The sequence below is a fragment of the Malus sylvestris genome, chromosome 6 (genome assembly GCF_916048215.2).
Source record: "Malus sylvestris chromosome 6, drMalSylv7.2, whole genome shotgun sequence".
Classification (NCBI taxonomy): Eukaryota; Viridiplantae; Streptophyta; class Magnoliopsida; order Rosales; family Rosaceae; genus Malus; species Malus sylvestris.
Genome location: NC_062265.1, coordinates 14,309,335 through 14,329,342, shown reverse-complemented (window position 1 = coordinate 14,329,342; position 20,008 = coordinate 14,309,335). Strand labels below are relative to the sequence as shown.

General features: G+C 37.3%; 1 protein-coding gene and 1 long non-coding RNA gene across 2 annotated transcripts; both read right to left on the bottom strand.

Annotated features, from left to right (window-relative positions):
- Positions 1-7,026: 7,026 nt before the first annotated feature.
- Positions 7,027-7,875, bottom strand: LOC126626435 (uncharacterized). Its single transcript, XR_007624687.1, has 3 exons — positions 7,819-7,875; positions 7,572-7,735; positions 7,027-7,095 (listed from the first exon to the last, which is right to left on the bottom strand). It is a non-coding gene; the product is annotated as an uncharacterized LOC126626435 (long non-coding RNA).
- An 8,451-nt stretch (positions 7,876-16,326) lies between these two features.
- Positions 16,327-19,805, bottom strand: LOC126625463 (uncharacterized). Its single transcript, XM_050294555.1, has 4 exons — positions 19,440-19,805; positions 18,559-18,700; positions 16,518-17,156; positions 16,327-16,454 (listed from the first exon to the last, which is right to left on the bottom strand). Exons 1-4 carry the CDS (start codon positions 19,803-19,805, stop codon positions 16,327-16,329), a joined length of 1,275 nt encoding a protein of 424 aa, XP_050150512.1.
- Positions 19,806-20,008: the final 203 nt, after the last annotated feature.

The following is a 20,008-nucleotide window of genomic DNA, read 5'->3' as shown; positions in this document are numbered from 1 at the left end:
TTTCATTTGGTTTTTTGTATCCATAAAATTGATTTAAATGGAGCTAAACAAAATGAAAATCCAATTCTCATTTAAAGAGACAAAACAATTTTGTTCTCTACTTAATTTGGGCCAATATGCAATAACCACAACTTTTGGGCCATAAAGCAATTAACCTCAACTTTTGGGCTATATTGCAAAACTTTTGGGGTCACTTTGTAAAGACACAAAAGTCCACTACTTCATGTAATTACAATAGAACCCAAAATTTAATCAATGCAAAAACTTCATTAAAGGAGCAAAACAATTTGTCCTTTAGCGTTTTTTGGACCTAAACGTAAAAACGTAAACTTTTGGGCCAAAGTGCAAATACACAAAAGTATCAAAACTTTATGTAATTGCATAAAAGACCCAAAAGTACTCCCATTGAGGGAGGGCCGGTTTTTAGAGAGGGAAAGGGAGTGGAGATAAGTCCACAAAAATTTGGAAATTTTTTCAACAATTTCATAAAGCCTTGCAAGTGGTTTTTGGTTGTTGTGAATCATAAAACCATGCATGTGGTGTGTAAGGTGTGTAAGGTGTGTAAGTCTTACACACCCATCACAATTTCTATCACCTTTCAAAATAAATGTTTTGGTGATAGAAAATTCACATCAACCAACACAAAACAAAGACTTTATGAAATTAACCAAAACTTTGAATCAAAACACAAACCTTTTTGTTCTTGGCAAAAATGTCAAGAACAATGAAGAACACTCATGAAAAAACTCAAAATTTTCCATGAACATTTTTCACCAAAAAACATTCCAAAACCATTCCAAAACCATTTAAGCAACATCAATAAGCATGCAATCAACAATTAAAGGCGGAATCATGCTAGCATGCACTTAAAAACAAAACATTAACCAAGAAATTCAAAGCCTAGTAGATTGGTGAACCAATAAACAACTCAAAACAAAGTGAGTTGAGATTTATATACCTTTGTAGATTCCTCTTTGTATTTAAATAAAGGCTAATCACCCAAGAGATAGGGCCTTCATTCCTTGCATCTTAGATCCATGGATTTGGATGGATCTACACCAAGGAGAGCATGGATGATAAATGAGTGACCATGGAAGAATAGATGGCTAGCTACAACTTCCATGGTGGCCGGCCTTTCTAGAGAGAAATGGAGAGACAATTCTCACCAATTTTCTCTAAAACAAACCCTTTTTGAATAAAAAGCTATAAAGTCATATTTATACCTTTATTCATTTGAGTGGCAAACTTGTAATTAAAGCAAGTTCACTACCCTTTCTCTATATGGCCGGCCATGGGGGGTTGTTTGGGCTTTTGGGTCTTAGTGAATCATTATTCATTAAGTTGTCATACAACTTAAGTCAATGGGCTTGACGTTCGAAGCCCATTGGGCCTTAAGGTCCAAAACCTATCCCGAGGTCTTTAACGAACTTATTCGTTTGATTAATTAACATATTAATTAATCCTTGCCATAAATAATTAAACTATTCAATTATTCTTACTCATTTAGTTTGTTTCATCCATCTCCACCTTATACGGTGTACGATCCATTAGGTTCCTTTTAGCGAGGCAGTGGGCGATCAAAACTCTTTCAAATCGATTATGAATTGAAACTTACTTTCAATTCTCCCTTTAGTGATAATACACTTTTAGGGCTTCCACAAACCATGAGTGACACCTAGCCGTATGTCATGGTTACCCAAGCTAATCAGAAGAGGTTAAGAACCTATTCAGTTTAGGATTACAAATGCAATACGGTCTTTCTCTAATCTAATACTCCTGACCACATTGTTTGGTTTGATAGTTTATTTATTCATGTCTACTATCCAATGTGATTCGTGTTCTTATATGATTTCCTTGAATGTGATTTAGAACGACTTTTCTAAATCTCATTCATACTCTGGCCAGAGATTCTAAATCATATCATAGAGTATTCTCCCTCAAACGGTTTGAAGGTTAGAGATCCCTTGTTGCGCATTCACTTGCCTCCATGACTAAGTGGCTTAACCCCAACGATGTCGTGGACACCCCGATGGGGTGACATTGACATAATCAAAGATCAAGGACTTAACCACAAGACAACTGTGATGCCTCAGGTCAAAGGACTAATTTGCATTATCCCAAACATGAGTTCTCATGTGACATGAGTATGAGAACTCTTCGTTGATCGCGTTCAGTGAACTCATTCTCTACTGAGCACCTACGTACTTGTCTTGATGTCACACACACCAATGACTCGAGACTAGTCACTCTCCCTGAGAGAAGACATAGCACGTACCAATCTTGACGGACTGTCAATGCCCAATTGGCAATCCTATGATCAGGAACATTTAGGATGTGTCTACGAAAGAATGGTCTCATGAATCTAACTTCATTAGATTACATTCTTCCAATCACATATTCCTTGGACTTTATCGTTTAAGCATATAACATTTATATGAGACGGCTCAAACAATAATCTTTGCCCTTTATATTAAACTAGATTAGTTTAACATGTGAAATGTCCGTAAAGTATCATCATATGATTGGTTTTAGGGCACATTTCCAACAAAGGCTCCAACATGTGCAAGCAACCACTAACATCCAGTCCATTTATTTAAGGACGCACCATACCCTTCAAGTACTCGTTTGGTTCCTTCTCAATTGAGCCCCCATTAACACACAATCGATTTCTATATGTGCATGCATCTACTTCAATCTGTCACTCCTTTTCTTTAATAAGATAAACATATTCATGATTTGTTTAGCTCATACAATGTACTATTTTGAGATAAAATGATAGTTCACTAACAATGATCAAGACTTCACATATGACAGACATGCAAAACGTGATTCTCAAAAAAAAAAAAACTTCAATTGGAAAAATCGCATATTTAGAGATAAAACAAGAGGTCACACCTGCCAAATTAAAGAAACACCACAATTTTACAATTGCAAACTCATTAGAAATACAATACAATTCCTCAACCAAGAAAGGCTCACATCCAACCAACATGAACGGTAACACTTACTATGACTGAACCTTGAAGGACAGAATACTATCGTAATGGCACCACGAGCAATTCCAACAAAATTTGAGCTTCCACCTCATCTTCCTTTGCCAAACACACACACACACACACACACACACACACACACACACACAAACACAAAAGGTTCTCATTCGAAAGAACGAGAGAACGGACACAGTCACAGAGACTCTCTTCGATAGAGTGAAAAAGTGACCACAACTAGGGGTGGGAAATTTTTCCATAAACTGACATACCAACCAAACCGTACCAATCAGTTCATATTGATGGTGGAGTTTTAGCATATTTAATAATTGGTTCGCATTATACTAAACAGACTATTAATGGTATGTCTTTGGTATGAGTTTTGTATACAGGTGGTATTACCATACCGACTGGTATTATATATAATTGATTCAAGGAAGATTTCACATAAATTGAAGTGCCAATAACAATTCCCTCAAATAATTGATTCAAGAAAATATGTTGGTTGTTGCTACTTCATTGCTATTACATTATCAAAATTCAATAAGGATCCTCTTCAGATCCTCTTTGTGAGGATACCGGGAATCCTCCAATCACGTCTATTCATCTTACATCGTGCAGTCAGTTTTCATCAGGTACTGTTTATATTCAATTTGAAATAAAAAAAAATTTACAATAATTTATGACCGCACGATGTACAATGAACAGATGTAACATCCCACATCATCCAAGGGAGTGGATCATGTAAGCCTTATATGTATATTCCCATCTCTACCTAGCACAAGGCCTTTTGGGGGCTCACTGGCTTTGGGTTCCATCGGAAATCCGAATTTAAGCGAGTTTGCGCGAGAGCATTCCCAGGATAGGTGACCCACTAAGAAGTTCTCGTGTGAGTTCCAGAAACAAATTCATGAGGGCGTGGTCGGGGCCCAAAGCGGACAATATCGTGCTACGGTGGAGCCGGTCTAGGATGTGACAGAAAAGCGTGGTGGACCCCAGGCAGGGATGTGACAATTTGGTATCAGAGCCAATCCTTGGCCGGAAGTGTGCCGACGAGGATAGCAGGCCCCTAAGGGGGATGGATTGTAACATCTCACATTGCCCAGGGGAGTGGATTATCTATGCCTTATATGTTTATTCCCATATTTACCTAGCATGGGGCCTTTTGGGAGCTCACTGGCTTCGGGTTCTGTAGGAACTCCGAAGTTAAGCGGGAGCAATCCCAGGATGGGTGAGCCACTAGGAAGTTCTTTTATGAGTTCCCAGAAACAAAACCATGAGGGTGTCGTAGGGGTGCAAAACGGACAATATCGTGCTACGGTGGAGTCGAGCTTAGGATGTGATGGGGGCCCAGGCCGAGATGTGACAATAGATGTGATTGGAGGATCTGGAGAGGATCCTCATTCATCAAAATTGCAAGTTATTTGTTTTTAGATTATAATCAAAAGGATCATGATCAAAATTAGACTTTTGACTTTTAAGATTTTTGTTTTTGCATTAGTTTGCTGCGTTGGTTTTAGACAATTATTTGAGTTAGACTTTTGAGTTTATGCACTAATAACTATTTGAATAATGTTGCTAACATTGTTGTTGGCTTATTAAGTTATAATTTGATTTCCATTTTAAATTTTAAGTTATGATTATGTTAGTTCATCCATGAATTGAAAGATTGCAGCAGCATTTTTTTTTTGCTTTCTATTTTTTTTTTTTTGCTTGTTCTTCTTCTTCACAGTCAGTGTGTGGTCTTGGGGTGGTGTTTTGGTAACTTGTTTTTATATAGTAATGATATTGCAGATCATAGATTGTGCCATTTACCAACCGAATCAGCCAATAATTTTGACTGAATCAATTTTTGGCAATCACAAAGAGATGATTGGCCAACAGTAATTGATTTTCAGTTATTATGTATATGTGGCTGGCTGGTGGAACAAAGAATTTGGCTTGGTTTGTTCTTCTTCACAGTCAGTGTGTGGCCTTGGGGTGGTTTTTTTTTAGCTTGTTTTTTATAGTAATGATATTGTGAATCATGGGTTGTTCCATTTACCAGCCAATAATTTTGGCTGAAGCAATTTTTAGCAACTGCAAAGAAACGATTGGCTAGCGGTAACTGATTTTCTGTAATTATGTTTATGTGGCTGGTTGGTGGCACAAGAAGTTTGTCAAAGTTTAACCACTAGATGAAGATGGTTGTAAGAAATGAGAAGCAAAAGACAGGGTAAAGAAAAGGAAGAGACTAAGACCTGGTTTGGTACTGAGGTGATTCTGAAAAAAGTGGGTATAAAAAAAAGCTGGGAGCTTTTTTGTGTTTGATAAACATTTAGCTTCAACTTTTTTTCACAGTTTTGGGTGAAACAAAGCCAAAAACACAAAACTGCAAAACCCAACTTTGAATAACCGGCTTTTTTTTCACATCTGTTTTACATAAAAGTTTACCAAACATTATAATAATGCTTTTTTTTTTTTCAAAAGCACTTTTGCAAAAAAGTTTACCAAACACTCTGCTGCTTTATTCCACAGCTGCTTATTCTCACATCACAGCAGAAGCAGTTTGTTTTCAAAGCACAGCAATACCAAACTAGCCCTAAAAGGCATTGTCGCCAACCCTTTAGCCGACGACTGAGAGGTACTTATTTCTTATTACCTCTCTTAAGTTATGGCATAACAAACTAGCTATTGATTTTAATAATATTTTTCTTTTACAATACTACAGGAGCGTCCATTAATCATTCTACTCAAAATTATGACATAACCACTTGAAGTAATCATATTCCAAGTTGGAAGCATGACATGATTATTGGTGAGAATTTTTATTAAACTCCAACACAAAAAGTTTGACACACCTCGACCAAGATCAACGCATGCTCGCGGTCATGTGAGAGTGATGTAGCCATATGCATAGTGCGGAAGCAATAAAGATATGAATTATACGAATAATTAAAAACCAAATTACTAGAGTGCACTACTAATTAGGAAGTGATAGGAGTTAGTTACAACAGTAAACACTCCTAAGCAGAGCATATTAAGTCTAGGTACAATTCAGTAGGACAAGTACTAATTATACAGTACCAGGAATGTCCTACTATTATTTAGATAGGTTAGAACCGCCAACGTCCTCAAGCCACCAGTAGCAAGCTTACTTAAAACCTGGAGGGGTGCAAAACAGAAAACGTGAGTGGGCAAAAACAAATGTTTTACAAAATCATTTTCTTTATCAACATATCTAACCCCTCGCTGTAAACCATGTATAATTTTTCCCAGAATTAGAATATGAGCATATACATAATATATATATATATATATATATATATATATATATATTTGAAATTATATCAATTCAATTCATGCTTCACATAATCATATTCAAATATATTCCATGCCAATATATAACAGAGTAAGCAATTCAGGTAAGAATAAATTCATAGAAATATGATATGTTAGCCAGAACCCCTATGGTAGTCTGTACGGCTAAATTCATAGCTCTAAGTCAATCTAGCCGGAGTCACTACAATGACCTATACGATATACTGCACATAAGTCAGAACCACTAAAAAGGTTTGTACGACAAGATTGGGTGTAATATAGTTATGCTCAATTTTACTCTCTCATAATAGCCGGGCGATAAATCGCTAGTCACCTACAAGTTGGAAACATAATTAAGGTCTGTACCACAAGACTCTGCACTTAAGTTGGATCCAATATGAGCATATAGTGTGGGAGGTGACATAAATAAACAGGCATGTACTTCATATCTCTGGCTAAATCACAATCACCCCAGGTGCAGTTTTATGAGCTCAACATCAATCCATCACATACCACATCATCGACGATTCACATAGCCAAACATAACTTACCTGAACTTACCTGTGCCTCCACAACACCGCATTTATATATATATATATATATGTAACCATGAAATGCGTATTCAGAATATAAAAGCATTTGGCATATTATTTCATAGCATACTTTCCTTAAAAAAAATGCATTTCTGGGAAATATATCAAGTATATAAATATATACAGAAAACAAAAGCCCACTCACTAGTATGTCGATGGGTCGTAACCCCCGAGTCGCCCATGGATACGCTCGTCCTCAAGATAAGTCTCACCTACATGCAAATTAACTATAAAAACATTATTTTAAAGCACATAGACAAAACTAGCTAATAACTTCTCATGCATTGCTCAAAATTGGTATATGAATATACCATAGTGACCTACACAACCTCAGGATCATCCCCAAATTTTCAAAATAATTTTTTGACCCCACATGCGCCGGCCAAGGCACGATAATACGCGCCGCCACGCGCAGGGGATCCTGACGAATTCTACAAACGGCGTTAGGAATATCCTTTGAAATATTCTGTTAAAACATAACGGTAACCGTCCGACTAACTGAAGGCGTGAGAATATTCCGTCATACTTGACGGAATATTCCTTCACCTTCTACCTCCAGCTCCGGCAATCGTCGCCGGCGTCGAAAACTGGGCAAATCTTTAAACTCATTATTCTCACTCGTTTTTCAACCATTTCCTACGAAATTTGAACCAAATGAAAGCTTAGAGTGGGAAGAATGGCGTTATACCTATTTGAAGCTTCAAATCTCATGAAATCACATCAGGGAAGCTTCAAAATTCCGACCAAACTTGCAACTCTTCGTTTCTTGCGATCTCGATGTCTAAATTCTTCAAATGAACTACCCCGAGACTCGTGAGGACCTCATTAAGCTTGCTATGAGCTTAGATTCCCCTAAAACACAAGGTTTTACGTGAGTATAAACAGTGCATGAAAATTGGGTTACAGGTTCACGAGTTTTTCGAATTGTTCCTTACCTGGAATGGGTACCAATCAACTTGTAGCACAACGAGAAACACAATGGTGCACTCAAAACCTTCAATCTGTGAAGATTTAGGTGATTTTGGTGCTTGTCCGTACATATAGCAAAGAGAGAGAGAGAAAAACCAAGAGAGAGAGTACGGGAGTGAGAGAGGAGATGATGTGGATATGTGTGTGTGGTCTAGGATTGGTCAACAACCCAAAATACACAATTACTTAATCCTAATTGGTCCCAAACAATTAGGATTTTAGAATAGTGATCCATAAACAACACTTAAACCACATTACACAATTTAACGTCCATGGGTATTTCCGTCACTTCACACCATCAAGAATAAAATAATATACATCTTCAGGAAAGGCTGTGACAAAGTTAATATGATTTATCAACGATAAAAACCCTAGCAAATAATAACGTAACACGTTTTATTTTCTAGAGAGAGACACAGTGAAAATATAACAAAAACCTTCTTAGCCACCGGCCCTAACATTTGGCTTTGGGCTCGGTGGCTACCCCTTATTCTCCCATTTCTCTCCTATTCTTTCCATTTTTCGTTACTCTAAACTTAATTTGTCTTAGTTTTTTCTTTGAGTTTTGTCTCAATTTTGTCTTTGAGCTTATGTACTTCATGCCTCTTCCTCTCATTTCTTCCATTTTTCTGTCATCTCCCCACTCCCATTGAAACCTGTATGTACAACTTCCCCCTTATCAACAATATATTCTTCACTCCTCCATTTATCATTATCCCATGTTTTCATGTCCTTCACCCATCAAAAGCTACCCTTCTCCACAAGTTTTCGACTGCTGCCTTTTGCTCATCTGACTCAATGTGTGTCTTCATGACTCATCCTTGGTTGCATACTATGGTGTTGTGTGTAAAAAGTGTATTTCGAATTATTTCATTGAATTATAGGAGAGCTTTTCACTTGGGTGGCTTGAAGGAAGTTTTGTGAAAAACATGTTCATTTAAGCAACATCTATAAGCATGCAATTAACAATTAAAGGCGGAATCATGCTTGCATGCACTTAAAAACAAAACATTAACCATGAAATTCAAAGCCTAGTAGATTGGTGAACCAAGACTCAACTCAAATCAAAGTGAGTTGAGAAATTATACCTTTGTAGATTCCTCTTTGCATAAGCAAAGGCTAATCACCCAAAGAGAGGGCCTTCATTCCTTGCATCTTAGATCTATGGATTTGGATGGATGAAATGGTTCTCCAAGTTCCCAAAATTGAGAACCTCTAAGTCTCCACACCAAGGTAAGATTGATGAAGAAATGAGTGACCTTGGACGAGAAAGATTACTAGCTAATCCCTCCAAGGGAGCCGACCTCTTTAGAGAGAAAGGGAGAGACATGTTCTCTCCAATTTTCTCCAAAAGAAACCCTAATGAATTTTGGCTATAAAGTTCTTTATATAGTCACTTCTTTAAGTGAACTAAAGAACCAAAAACCCTAATTCATATCAAATGGCCGGCCACAAAAGGGATTTGGGCTTTTGGGCCCTTGTGAATCTTTATTCATTAAATTGTCATACAACTTAAGTCAATGGGCTTGACGTTCGAAGCCCATTGGGCCTTAAGGTCCAAAACTATCCCGAGGTCTTTAACGAACTTGTTCGTTTGATTAATTAACATATTAATTAATCCTTGCCATAAACAATTAAACCATTTAATTATTCTTACTCATCTCCATTATTTCTTCAATCTCCACCTTACACGGTGTACGATCCATTAGGTTCCTTTTAGCGAGGCAGTGGGCGATTAAAACCATTTCAAATCGATTGTGAATTGAAACTTACTTTCAATTCTCCCTTTAGTGATTATACACGTTTAGGGCTTTCACAAACCATGAGTGACACCTAGCAGCATATCATGGTTACCCAAGCTAATCATAAGAGGTGGAGAACCTATTCAGTTTAGGATTACAAATGCAATACGGTCTTTCTCTAATACAATACTCTTGACCACATTGTTTGGTTTGATAGTTTATTCATGTCTATTATCCAATGTGATTTGTGTGCTTATATGATTACCTTGAATGTGATTTGGAACGACTTCCTAAATCTCATTCATACTCTGGCCAGAGATTCTTAATCATATCATAGAGTATTCTCCCTCAAACAATTTGAAGGTTAGAGATCCCTTGTTACGCATTCACTTGCCTCCATGACTAAGTGGCTTAACCCCAACTATGCCGTGGACACCCTCCTTTTGGAGTGACTTTTGACATAATCAAAGATCAAGGACTTAACCACAAGACAACTATGATGCCTCAGGTCAAAGGACTACTTTGCATTATCCCAACCATAAGTTCTCATGTGACATGAATATGAGAACTCTTCATTGATCGTGTTCAGTGAACTCATTCTCTATTGAGCACCTACGTACTTGTCTTGATGTCACACACACCAATGACTCGAGACTAGTCACTCTCTCTGAGAGAAGACATAGCACGTACTGATCTTAACGGACTGTCAATGCCCAATTGGCAATCCTATGATCAGGAACGTTTAGGATATGTATACGAAAGAATGGTCTCATGAATCTAACTTCTTTAGATTGCATTCTCCCAATCACATATTCCTTGGACTTATCGTTTAAGCATATAACATTTATATGAGACGGCTTAAAACAATAATCTTTGCCCTTTATATTTAAACTACATTAATTTAACTTGTGAAATGTCCGTAAAGTATCATCATATGATTGGTTTTAGGGCACATTTCCAACATGGCTTGTGCACCCCCATTTTCTGTTACGAAATTCAAGTTCTCTGGTTCTTGTTTGTTCCTTTTTGGTGGTATTGCGACAGGCTTCTTGTAAATTTGTATGTGACTTAATTGCAGTAATGGTCTCCGAACTTTATCCCTAATTTAAATTTAGTTCATGAACTCTCATACTAGTTTTTTTAGTCCTTGAATTTACACAATGTTTTGCACCATTGGTTACTTTCACTAACGCAGTCTTTTTTTTCAGTTAGATCTAGAGTTATATTAGGAACTTCATCTTAAAAATTCAAAAAACAACAGAAGAAGCTAAACACAAATGAAAATTTATAAATTAATATCTAAAACTTAAATGTGACGACCCGTCTCTAGTTTTCTATGTAATTCTCCCCGAGTAGGTGAAATGATAACTATGCCCTTATTGGCAAGTGACGTGGATGTATTTATACCAATTTTATTTTATTTCTCGTTATCGCATTTAAATTGTACACGTTACGAGTGTACGAGAATTTCTATCAGTGTGAAAACACTGTTACAGATAGATTTCGATTCCCTTTTCTGTACAAAATCAAAAACTCTATCCCTAGCCTTCTATTTAGCCCAAGCCTTCTATTTAGCCCATCATGTGCTCCCCTTTATGTCATCCACCAATCCCATCCACTCCCTCTTTGCAGCAACCAATCAGAAAAAGAGTAAAATGGACTTTTTTTCTCTCTCTCTCTCTCTCTCTCTCTCTCGCTCGTATACTCTCCCTCCCCTTGAACGAACCCTAAAACTCATAGATCGAACCCAAAAACCACACCATTGTACTCCTTTCATCTTCACGAACACAACCATGTTCTTGAAACCCGGAATGGATGAGTTTTCGACGTCAAACTCATGAGGTCCAAACTCAGTGCTTTGAGTTCATCGTGTTTGGGACCGAGTTACAGACTTTTAGGAATTTTGAAGGCTTCCATTAAACTCCCCGAGATCTCTAGTGAAACTCTGGTGAAGAAGCCATGTCGAAACAACCGAGTTTCGAAGAGTTCCAGTTTGGCCGGAACTTTCGAGGTGATTTCCTACCACCTCCTTCCACTTTTTGGACTCCAAACAGGTATAACGCCATTCTACACCTTATTAGCTTCAAATCCATATAAGTGGGTTAAAAATGGATGAGAAATAAGAAGTTATGATAATTTGAAATTTTCCCAGAAATCAGACGAAAATCAAGTGGCAGATGACGGCGGATGACGGCGACGACAAGGTTTGCTGGAGAAGGTGATAGAATATTCCGTCAAGGTTGATGGAATATTCCTGACAATGTCAGGTAAGGTCGTTAACTTCTGTTAGCATTTAACGGAATATTCTGTGGAATATTCCTGATGGCGTCACGCTAGCTGACTGCACTGGCCTGCCCGTAAGGACGTGTCTGGCTGTGCCATTGCCGGGAATATTTGTGACGTCGAGTAAGTCACGATGGTATATTTAAACCCTAGGAATTTGGTGATAATCTATTTAATGAAGTTGTCTGAGTGATTAAAATACAAAGACTTGTCTAAAGTACCTTTGGCAGCTGTCCTCTAATTAATGTTATGAATAGAAGACTAGTTAAGAGCTGCAACCTTTGTGGAAGAAATGACATGTGGTGTAAGGCCAAAGGAAAAAAGGCAAAATCTCCAACTACATATACCTGGTAGCCCCCATATTTGAATTGAAGTTGCAAAGTTTGACTTGGCTACTATCATTTTGGACTTACTTCTACTCAACTTGATTTTCATTTTTCCTATAAAAGGAGAAGAGCTGCAATATGCAAGGAGTAGTGATTAGCAGGGATAAAAAATAGAGATAGAGATACAAATCTGTTGTGTTGTAGTTTTTCTTCTTTATTTCAATTTAATATGCTAAGTGCTATATCTAGCTAATTATTTGTACTCGGGGCTATTTTGAAGCCGCTCCATATACGTGGCACGCTACTATATGTGGAACGGCATTCTCATCCAAAGATCCTACACCGGACCACATCTCTGCTGCCTAGCACCTCCCAATGACTTGAAGATTCTAAGTTCAATCCATGAAGGCATTTGTGGAAATCACTATGGAGGTCGATCCTTAACACAGAAAGCCTTTAACGTAGGCTACTATTGGCCTAACATGCACCAAAATGCTAAGGAATTAGTACAAAAGTGCGACCGCTGCCAATGTTACAAGCCGGTACCATCACTGCCTGCCAGCAAGCTACATCCATAAACGAGCCCTTGGACTTTCATGCAATGGGCAATCGACCTGGTAGGACCTATGCCGCCTGCTACAGAGGGCAGAGGCATGATGATCATAGCAACTGACTACTTCACCAAATGGGTAGAAGCAGAGCCCATGAACATCACGACTCAGACGGACATAGAGCACTTCATATGGAGGAACATCATTTGCCGATTTGGCATCCCTCAGTCCATCATCATCGACAACGGCCCGCAATTCGTGGGCAAAGATTTGGCGAAGTTCTTGATGTGGTATAAACTAACACACAAATTAAACCCTATAATTTAGATGATTGTAGTATGAGCAAGTAGAGATCATTCTAGGCTAATCAACACAAATTAAACTTAAAAACTTAAAACTAAGCTAGACTAACACAATATAAGAACTGAGGGGGTTTTTGGACGAATTTTAACAAAAATAAAGTAAATTGTAGCAAACGAATTAGGTCTTGTATGAGATATTAGTGAAAGGCTAGCTAGAGGATTCTTCTCCACACATGAAACATATGCATACAAATCGATTTCCAGTTATTATTTCTATAAACCATGAATGACAATGCCCCAAATTAACTGTGAACTGCACAAATTAACTCTCAGATTTTCCTAAGTTTATTGAATTGGACTTAGCGATGCAATCAAATTATTCTTCTCAAGTTCCCTAACTATGGAAAGCATGATAGAGATACATCCCGAAGATCATTAAGTTCTGTGAAAATCATAAGCATTGATGAAGCATTCGTAACTATGAAAAGCATGAAACTCCTGCCAAGAATTTACTTAACTCAATCATGACTAGAGACTTTTACTACTTGCAAATATAAGTTCATAACGATTAGGTGAAATTCCCTTATATTCTAGCATCAAATCCCTGCATGCAAACTAAGTGGGCACCCTTAATAAACATACAAGAATAAGTTCTCTATAAAGCAGATAAGTGAATCACATTCATGTTTTATGAAACAATAACTTGATGTAATCAACTTAAATAAAACATATGATCATGACTTCGAATTCACCTCTAGCTAAAAAGAAACTTAGTTACACATGTTCATCAGAACTAAAAAATAATCTAAAATAAACATTGAAACTAAATAAGAATAGAAAGAACTCTGAAAACTCCAATGGTTGAATGACAATATGCGGCACAATCTCCCTCTGGATGTAGGCTGCAGCACAATCTCTCTCTTTTCCTTCCTTGGTACTTGTGACAACAATGTGTATATATAGGGCAAAGGGGACGGCTAAACCCTATGAGGAAAAAGATTAGCTTATTTGAATTATTTTAGGACTCCTAGAATCAGATAGGAAGTGTTGGAATGTGATAAGGATTCCTCTTTGCAGCTGGAGATAAGATAAGGTTGGATAAGATAAGATTGGATAAGGTTGTTGTTTCTTGTCTAATTCCTTATCTTCCAAGCCTCAATTTTAATTCCTCCATATTTTAGCATAAATCTAACACCATTTAAACACCAAAAACATCAGCCCATATGCTATCCAAGCCTGCTGTCCAATCCAAGTCCAAAACTGCTCCAAATTGCTCCATTTTGCCATTTATTGTCATCTTTCCCAATTGGACCTACAATAATACGAAAATAACATAAATTACCAAAATAAATGGAAATTAACTAAGAAAATGCAAAGAAATAAGATAACAAAGTCGCATAAATATGCTCCTATCAAGTTCCCCCACACTTAGCTTTTGCTAGTCCCCAAGCAAAACAAAACCTAAACCTTCCAACAATTGCCTTAGGGATTTCCAATGAAACTTGACATATTAAAAATCATTACTTACGTAGATTTTAGCAATCCTTACTCTTGAGTTTATACTTAACCGCAGTAACCACTCACTAGCTCTCATTTAATCAATTAAAATAACATTTGAATGTAGTAACATGCTTTAGAGAATTTACTCAATTCCTCACCGGATATACTCTCTATTTTCACACAAATTTTCTGACTACACTCCCTATACTAAGTATATGTGAGAAGATTGATGTGAACATGTAGACTAGCACTCACATATGTTATAACCAAGAGAAGGCACTTTCTGGAATTATTAATACAAACATGTATATGATCTCATGAATGGAATGCCACTACTTAGAAGTGAGAACCAGGGATTCCATATGCTCATACCAATTTCAAACTCCACATATTGAAACACATAACAATCAAGATAAAAGTCTAGGGTTGTAATGGGGCTAAGGTATTGGCTAACAAAGAAAGGTCAAGGATAAACAAAGGTTGTTAAAGTGATAGTAAGTAAAGTAATGAAATCAACACTTAGAATTCAACTTGTGATTGCAGTACCCAACTTTAAACACAAAGGGAAGATTCGTACAACTTTAGGGTCAAATTCACAGTTTTGGACCCTTCTTCAGCAACCAACACTTACGAACTCATTCTCACTTCTTTTCAACCTCTTTTTCCTTTCTCCTTTTTTTTTTCAACATTTTTCTTCTTCTTCTTCTTCATTTTTCTTGAAACATAAAACATAAACACTACACTTCACCAGATTCAAAAGAACAAATCCTTCCCCCACACTTATTTTTTTGCAAATCGTAGATCAAAAGGAATTCCTAATAAGTCATGCTCCACTATTCTTTAAGAACAAGGGTTTGGATATTTCTATACTAGGCTAGGTAGGGATAATGCAAGCTAACAAAGAAAATAGGCTAAATAAGGCTCAAAGGGGTTAAACCTACAATACATATGCAAGGGATATGGCTTTTTGGCTCTGGTGGTAACTAAACAACTTCATCTTGTTATTTGTTATGCAATTAATTTTTTTCCTTTGAATGAAACGGGCATGAGTCCAAGTAGCAACCAAGCAAAGAAATAATGAGATCATGCAACAACTTTAGAAAGCAAGAATATCACAGATTAATAACTCTCCAAACAAAGAATAGGCTCAAGTCTCATAGGGTTGTAGCGTTAGTTTGAGTTTCTTCCTTCAAGCATGTTACAAAAACTATTTTTTTTTCTTAGTGATTGCATGTGAATTCGTAAATAACCAAAGAGCATATCAAACTTCCACCCATGTTTGTAACTTTCTTTAACAATCATGCAATTAAAAACCAAATCCTCATCATTGTGTTAGAAGGTACCCTACCCTAAGACACAAACAAGCAACAAAAATGACTCTTTTTGGTATTTTCTCAAAAAACTTCGATTTTTTTTTTTATGACACACAAGAAAACACTTTAAAATAGTGAATAACAACGTTAGTAGTGATAGGTGGCAAAATTCGAAAATAAGTCATGAAAAGCATTATGTTTACCCCCCCTCCCCCACACTTAAACCAAACATTGTCCTCAATGTTTCAAAAATAAACTTAGACAAGAAAGCAATAAAAGATAACTAGCAACCAAGACAATCATGGCAAAGTAAAAACAATAAAGAGATGGGTAAAAGAGAGCAAATTTGGTTGTAGGAGCCGGAATTTCCATGGTCTCTTTATTTGAACACATGAGTTGCCTCCCAAAAAGCGCTTGCTTTAACGTCTTCCAATTGGACGATACCTCCATCTAAGCTTCACCAGGACCAACGGCATGGAGAGGTACAATCTTCCATGACATGCTCCTCGAAACACTCATAGTAAGGCTTCAAACGGTGTCCATTCACTTTGAATTCGTGTCTCGTCCTTAAACTTTGAATTTGGACTGCACCATAGAGAAAGACATTAGTAACAACAAAAGGACCAATCCATTTAGAACGCAACTTACCTGGAAACAATCGAAGGCGGGAGTTAAAAAGTAACACTTTTTGCCCTACAAAAAATATCTTACTATGGATCATCTTATCATGGACAACCTTTGTTTTCTCCTTGTAAATATGAGCGTTCTCATAAGCCTCATTCCGAATTTCCTCAAGCTCGTTCAATTGTAACTTCCTATGAAGACCAGCAGCATCAATGTCCATGTTGAAAGTCTTAATTGCCCAATGTGCACGGTGCTCCAACTCAACTGGAAGATGACATGGTTTCCCATAAATGAGCCGAAAATAAGACATTCCAATTGGTGTTCTGTAAGCAATACGATATGCCCACAATGCATCATTCAAATGCAAGCTCCAATCCTTTCGAGTTGGTCCAACTGTCTTCTCCAAGATTTGCTTGATTTCCCGGTTAGAAACTTCGGCTTGCCCACTTGTTTGAGGATCATAAGGTGTCGAAACCTTATGTGTGACATTATACTTTTTAAGCAGTGCCTCTATGGTCTGATTACAAAAGTGAGAACCCCCATCACTTATAATTACTCTAGGTATTCCAAACCTGGCCAATATGTTAGTTTTGACAAAATCTACAACCACTTTGGAATCATTAGTACGGGTGGCTTTCGCTTCCACCCATTTCGAAACATAATCTACAGCATTTAAAATATAATTGAAACCATGAAAGGAAGGAAAATGACCCATGAAGTCAATGCACAAACATCAAAAATCTTAACAGAAAATATAAAAGTCTGCGACATTTGGTCTCTTGAACCTATATTGCCTGTTCTTTGACAACGATCACAAGTCATGCAAAAGATTCTAGCATCCTTAAATATAGTAGGCCAATAAAATCCACATTCTAAAACTTTAAGTGTTGTTCTTTAAGTACCAAAATGACCTCCACAAGCATAAGTGTGACATAAAGTTAAAATTTAATTGAATTCAGAATCATGCACACACCTACGAATAATTTGATCAGGGCAATATTTCCACAAATAAGGGTCATCCCACACATAAAATCGTGCCTCTTTTTTAAGTTTATCACATTGGTGCCTATTTATGGTGTTTGGAACTTGTTTAGACACAATATAGTTCACAATATCAGCATACCATGGCTCACTTACCTTAATGATCAGCAACTGTTCATTTGCGAATGCCTCTAGAATGGGTAGAAGGTCTTCTTCATGTACCAAACGACTCATATGGTCAACTACTACATTCTCGCTTCCTTTTTTATCTTGGATTCCCACATCAAACTCTTGGAGAATAAGCATCCAGCGAATAAGGCTTGGCTTGGCTTCTTTCTTTGTAAATAAGTACTTCAAAGTTGTGAAGTCAGAGTAAATTATAACTTTAGTTCCAAGTAAATAAGAACAAAACTTATCTAAAGCAAACATAACAACAAGGAGTTCTTTTTCAGTGGTGGAGTAATTCAATTGAGCATCATTCAAGGTCCGAGAAGTGTAGTAGATGACATACAGCTTCTTGTCCTTTCTTTGTCCCAAAACGGCCCCTAAGGCATAATCTGAAGCATTGCACATAAGCTCAAAGGGAAGACTCCAATCTAGTGGAATAATGATAGGTGCAGAAGTTAGCATCTTTTTGAGGTGATTGAATGCCTTCTCACATTCTTCATCAAACACAAACGACTATTTGAAATTAGATAAATGACTCCACAATCAAGAAGCTTGATGATCTCATTTTTCACAACTTCCATCATTGGAGGGTTGAGTCGGCGTTGAGCCTCTCAACTTGGTTTAGCCCGCTCCTCTAGAAGTATATGATGCATGTATGTGGTAGGGCTTATTCCCCTGATGTCAGCCAAAGTCTATCCAATGGCTGTCTTATACTCTTTCAACAACCTAACCAGTTTCTCCTCCTCTAATGCTGTGAGTGCTGAGGAGACTATGACTGGCAAAGTCTCTTTATATCCCAAGAAAACATACTTCAAATGATTCGGTAATAATTTAAGCTCAAAAGAGGGTGCCTGAATCACTGAAGGTAACAACGTATTAGTAGAAATGGGAATTGGAATTGGGATTAAAGGCTTACCAATATGTTGTTGCAAAGACTCAAGGGCAGCCACCATTTCGACATTTTCTGCATGATGAGGCTCGATCACATTGGTTTTGAGTCCAATTCCTTCGAAAATGGTTGTTTCAAGGGCATCCCTATTTAAGAATTCGAGATATTCCTGCACCAAAGAATCAAATACATCAATAAAAAAACAAGAATGATCATCAATAGGATACCTTATAGCTTCAGAAATATTAAAGTCAATGACATCGCCATCAAATTCCATTGTTAATGTCCCCTTGAACACATCTATCTTGGTTCAGACTATTTTCATGAAAGGTCTTCCAAGTAAAATTGGCAATGGTGTAGAATGGGTCGAATCTTCCATCTTAATTACATAAAAATCTGCTGGAAAGATCAAGTGGTTAACCTACACCAAAACATCTTCCAAAACTCCTTTCGGATATGCATTAGAATGATCAACTAATTGAATAATAACACTATCATTTTTAAGGTCTCCTAGAAGAATAGATTGAGTAAGGCATGACATTAATGGAAGCTCCTAAATCTAACATAGCATGTTCAAACTTGGTATTACCAATAACACAAGGGATTGTGAAACTACCTGGATATTTGCATTTAAGTGGCAGTTTTCTTTGCAACACTGCAGAGACATTTTCACTTACCCATACCACTACCTTTCCCGAGATCCGTCTCCTTGTTGTACAAAGCTCTTTCAAAAATTTAGCATACTTTGGAACTTGCTTTATTGCATCATGAAGTGGGATATTGACTTGTACCTTCCTGAAGGTTTCTAAGATGTCTTTTTCATTCTCTTATTTCTTAGATTGCATAAACATGCGAGGGAAAGGCACATTTGGTGGAATAGGGTTAGAAGGAATTGAATTCGAACCTACCTTACCTAAATTGGGTGGCGTAGGAGCCTTAGAAGGTTGCGGCAAGGATTGTTCTTCTCTTGTCGTGGCCTTGTCCACTTCTTCTTCTTCGGGTAGCAGATGTTCGTCCTCTTTTTTGCTTTGTTTGGACATTTTTGGATTGGTTCCAATCTCTTTGCCACTTCTCAAGGTAATAGCCTTAGCAGTTTCAAAACCTCCCTTTGGATTGACAATGGTTGAACTGGGAAATTTGCCTTGTTCTCTAAATTGTCTCATTAATTCTGCCATCTGTCGAATCTGATTCTTCACTTCGCTCATCTCTTTGACTTGATTTTGTAGACCTTGAGTCAAAACAGTTAGTGCTTGAAAATTTTTATCAAAATCCATTGACGAACCTGAATTTGGTTGCGAAGATTGTGGGGAAGGCTATGGTGGTGCAAATGGCCTTTGATAGAGCCTTGGAGGTGGCTATCTATATCCGCCTTGTTGTTGAGTTTGTTAAGGTTCCCTCCACCTCATATTTGGATGATTTCTCCAGCCCGAATTGTAGGTGTTAGAAAACGGGTCCTTCCTTGGTTGATGTTGGCCTT

Bases quoted from the DNA above. Each gene is read 5' to 3' on its own strand.
- LOC126625463 (XM_050294555.1), bottom strand. From the start codon at position 19,805: ATGGATTTTGATAAAAATTTTCAAGCACTAACTGTTTTGACTCAAGGT. The intron at 17,157-18,558 runs GTAAGCCTTTAA...TAAATGCTGTAG, and splicing joins GTCTTTGCAACAACATATTG to ATTATGTTTCGAAATGGGTG. The intron at 16,455-16,517 runs GTAAGTTGCGTT...TCTATGGTGCAG, and splicing joins CCGCCTTCGATTGTTTCCAG to TCCAAATTCAAAGTTTAAGG.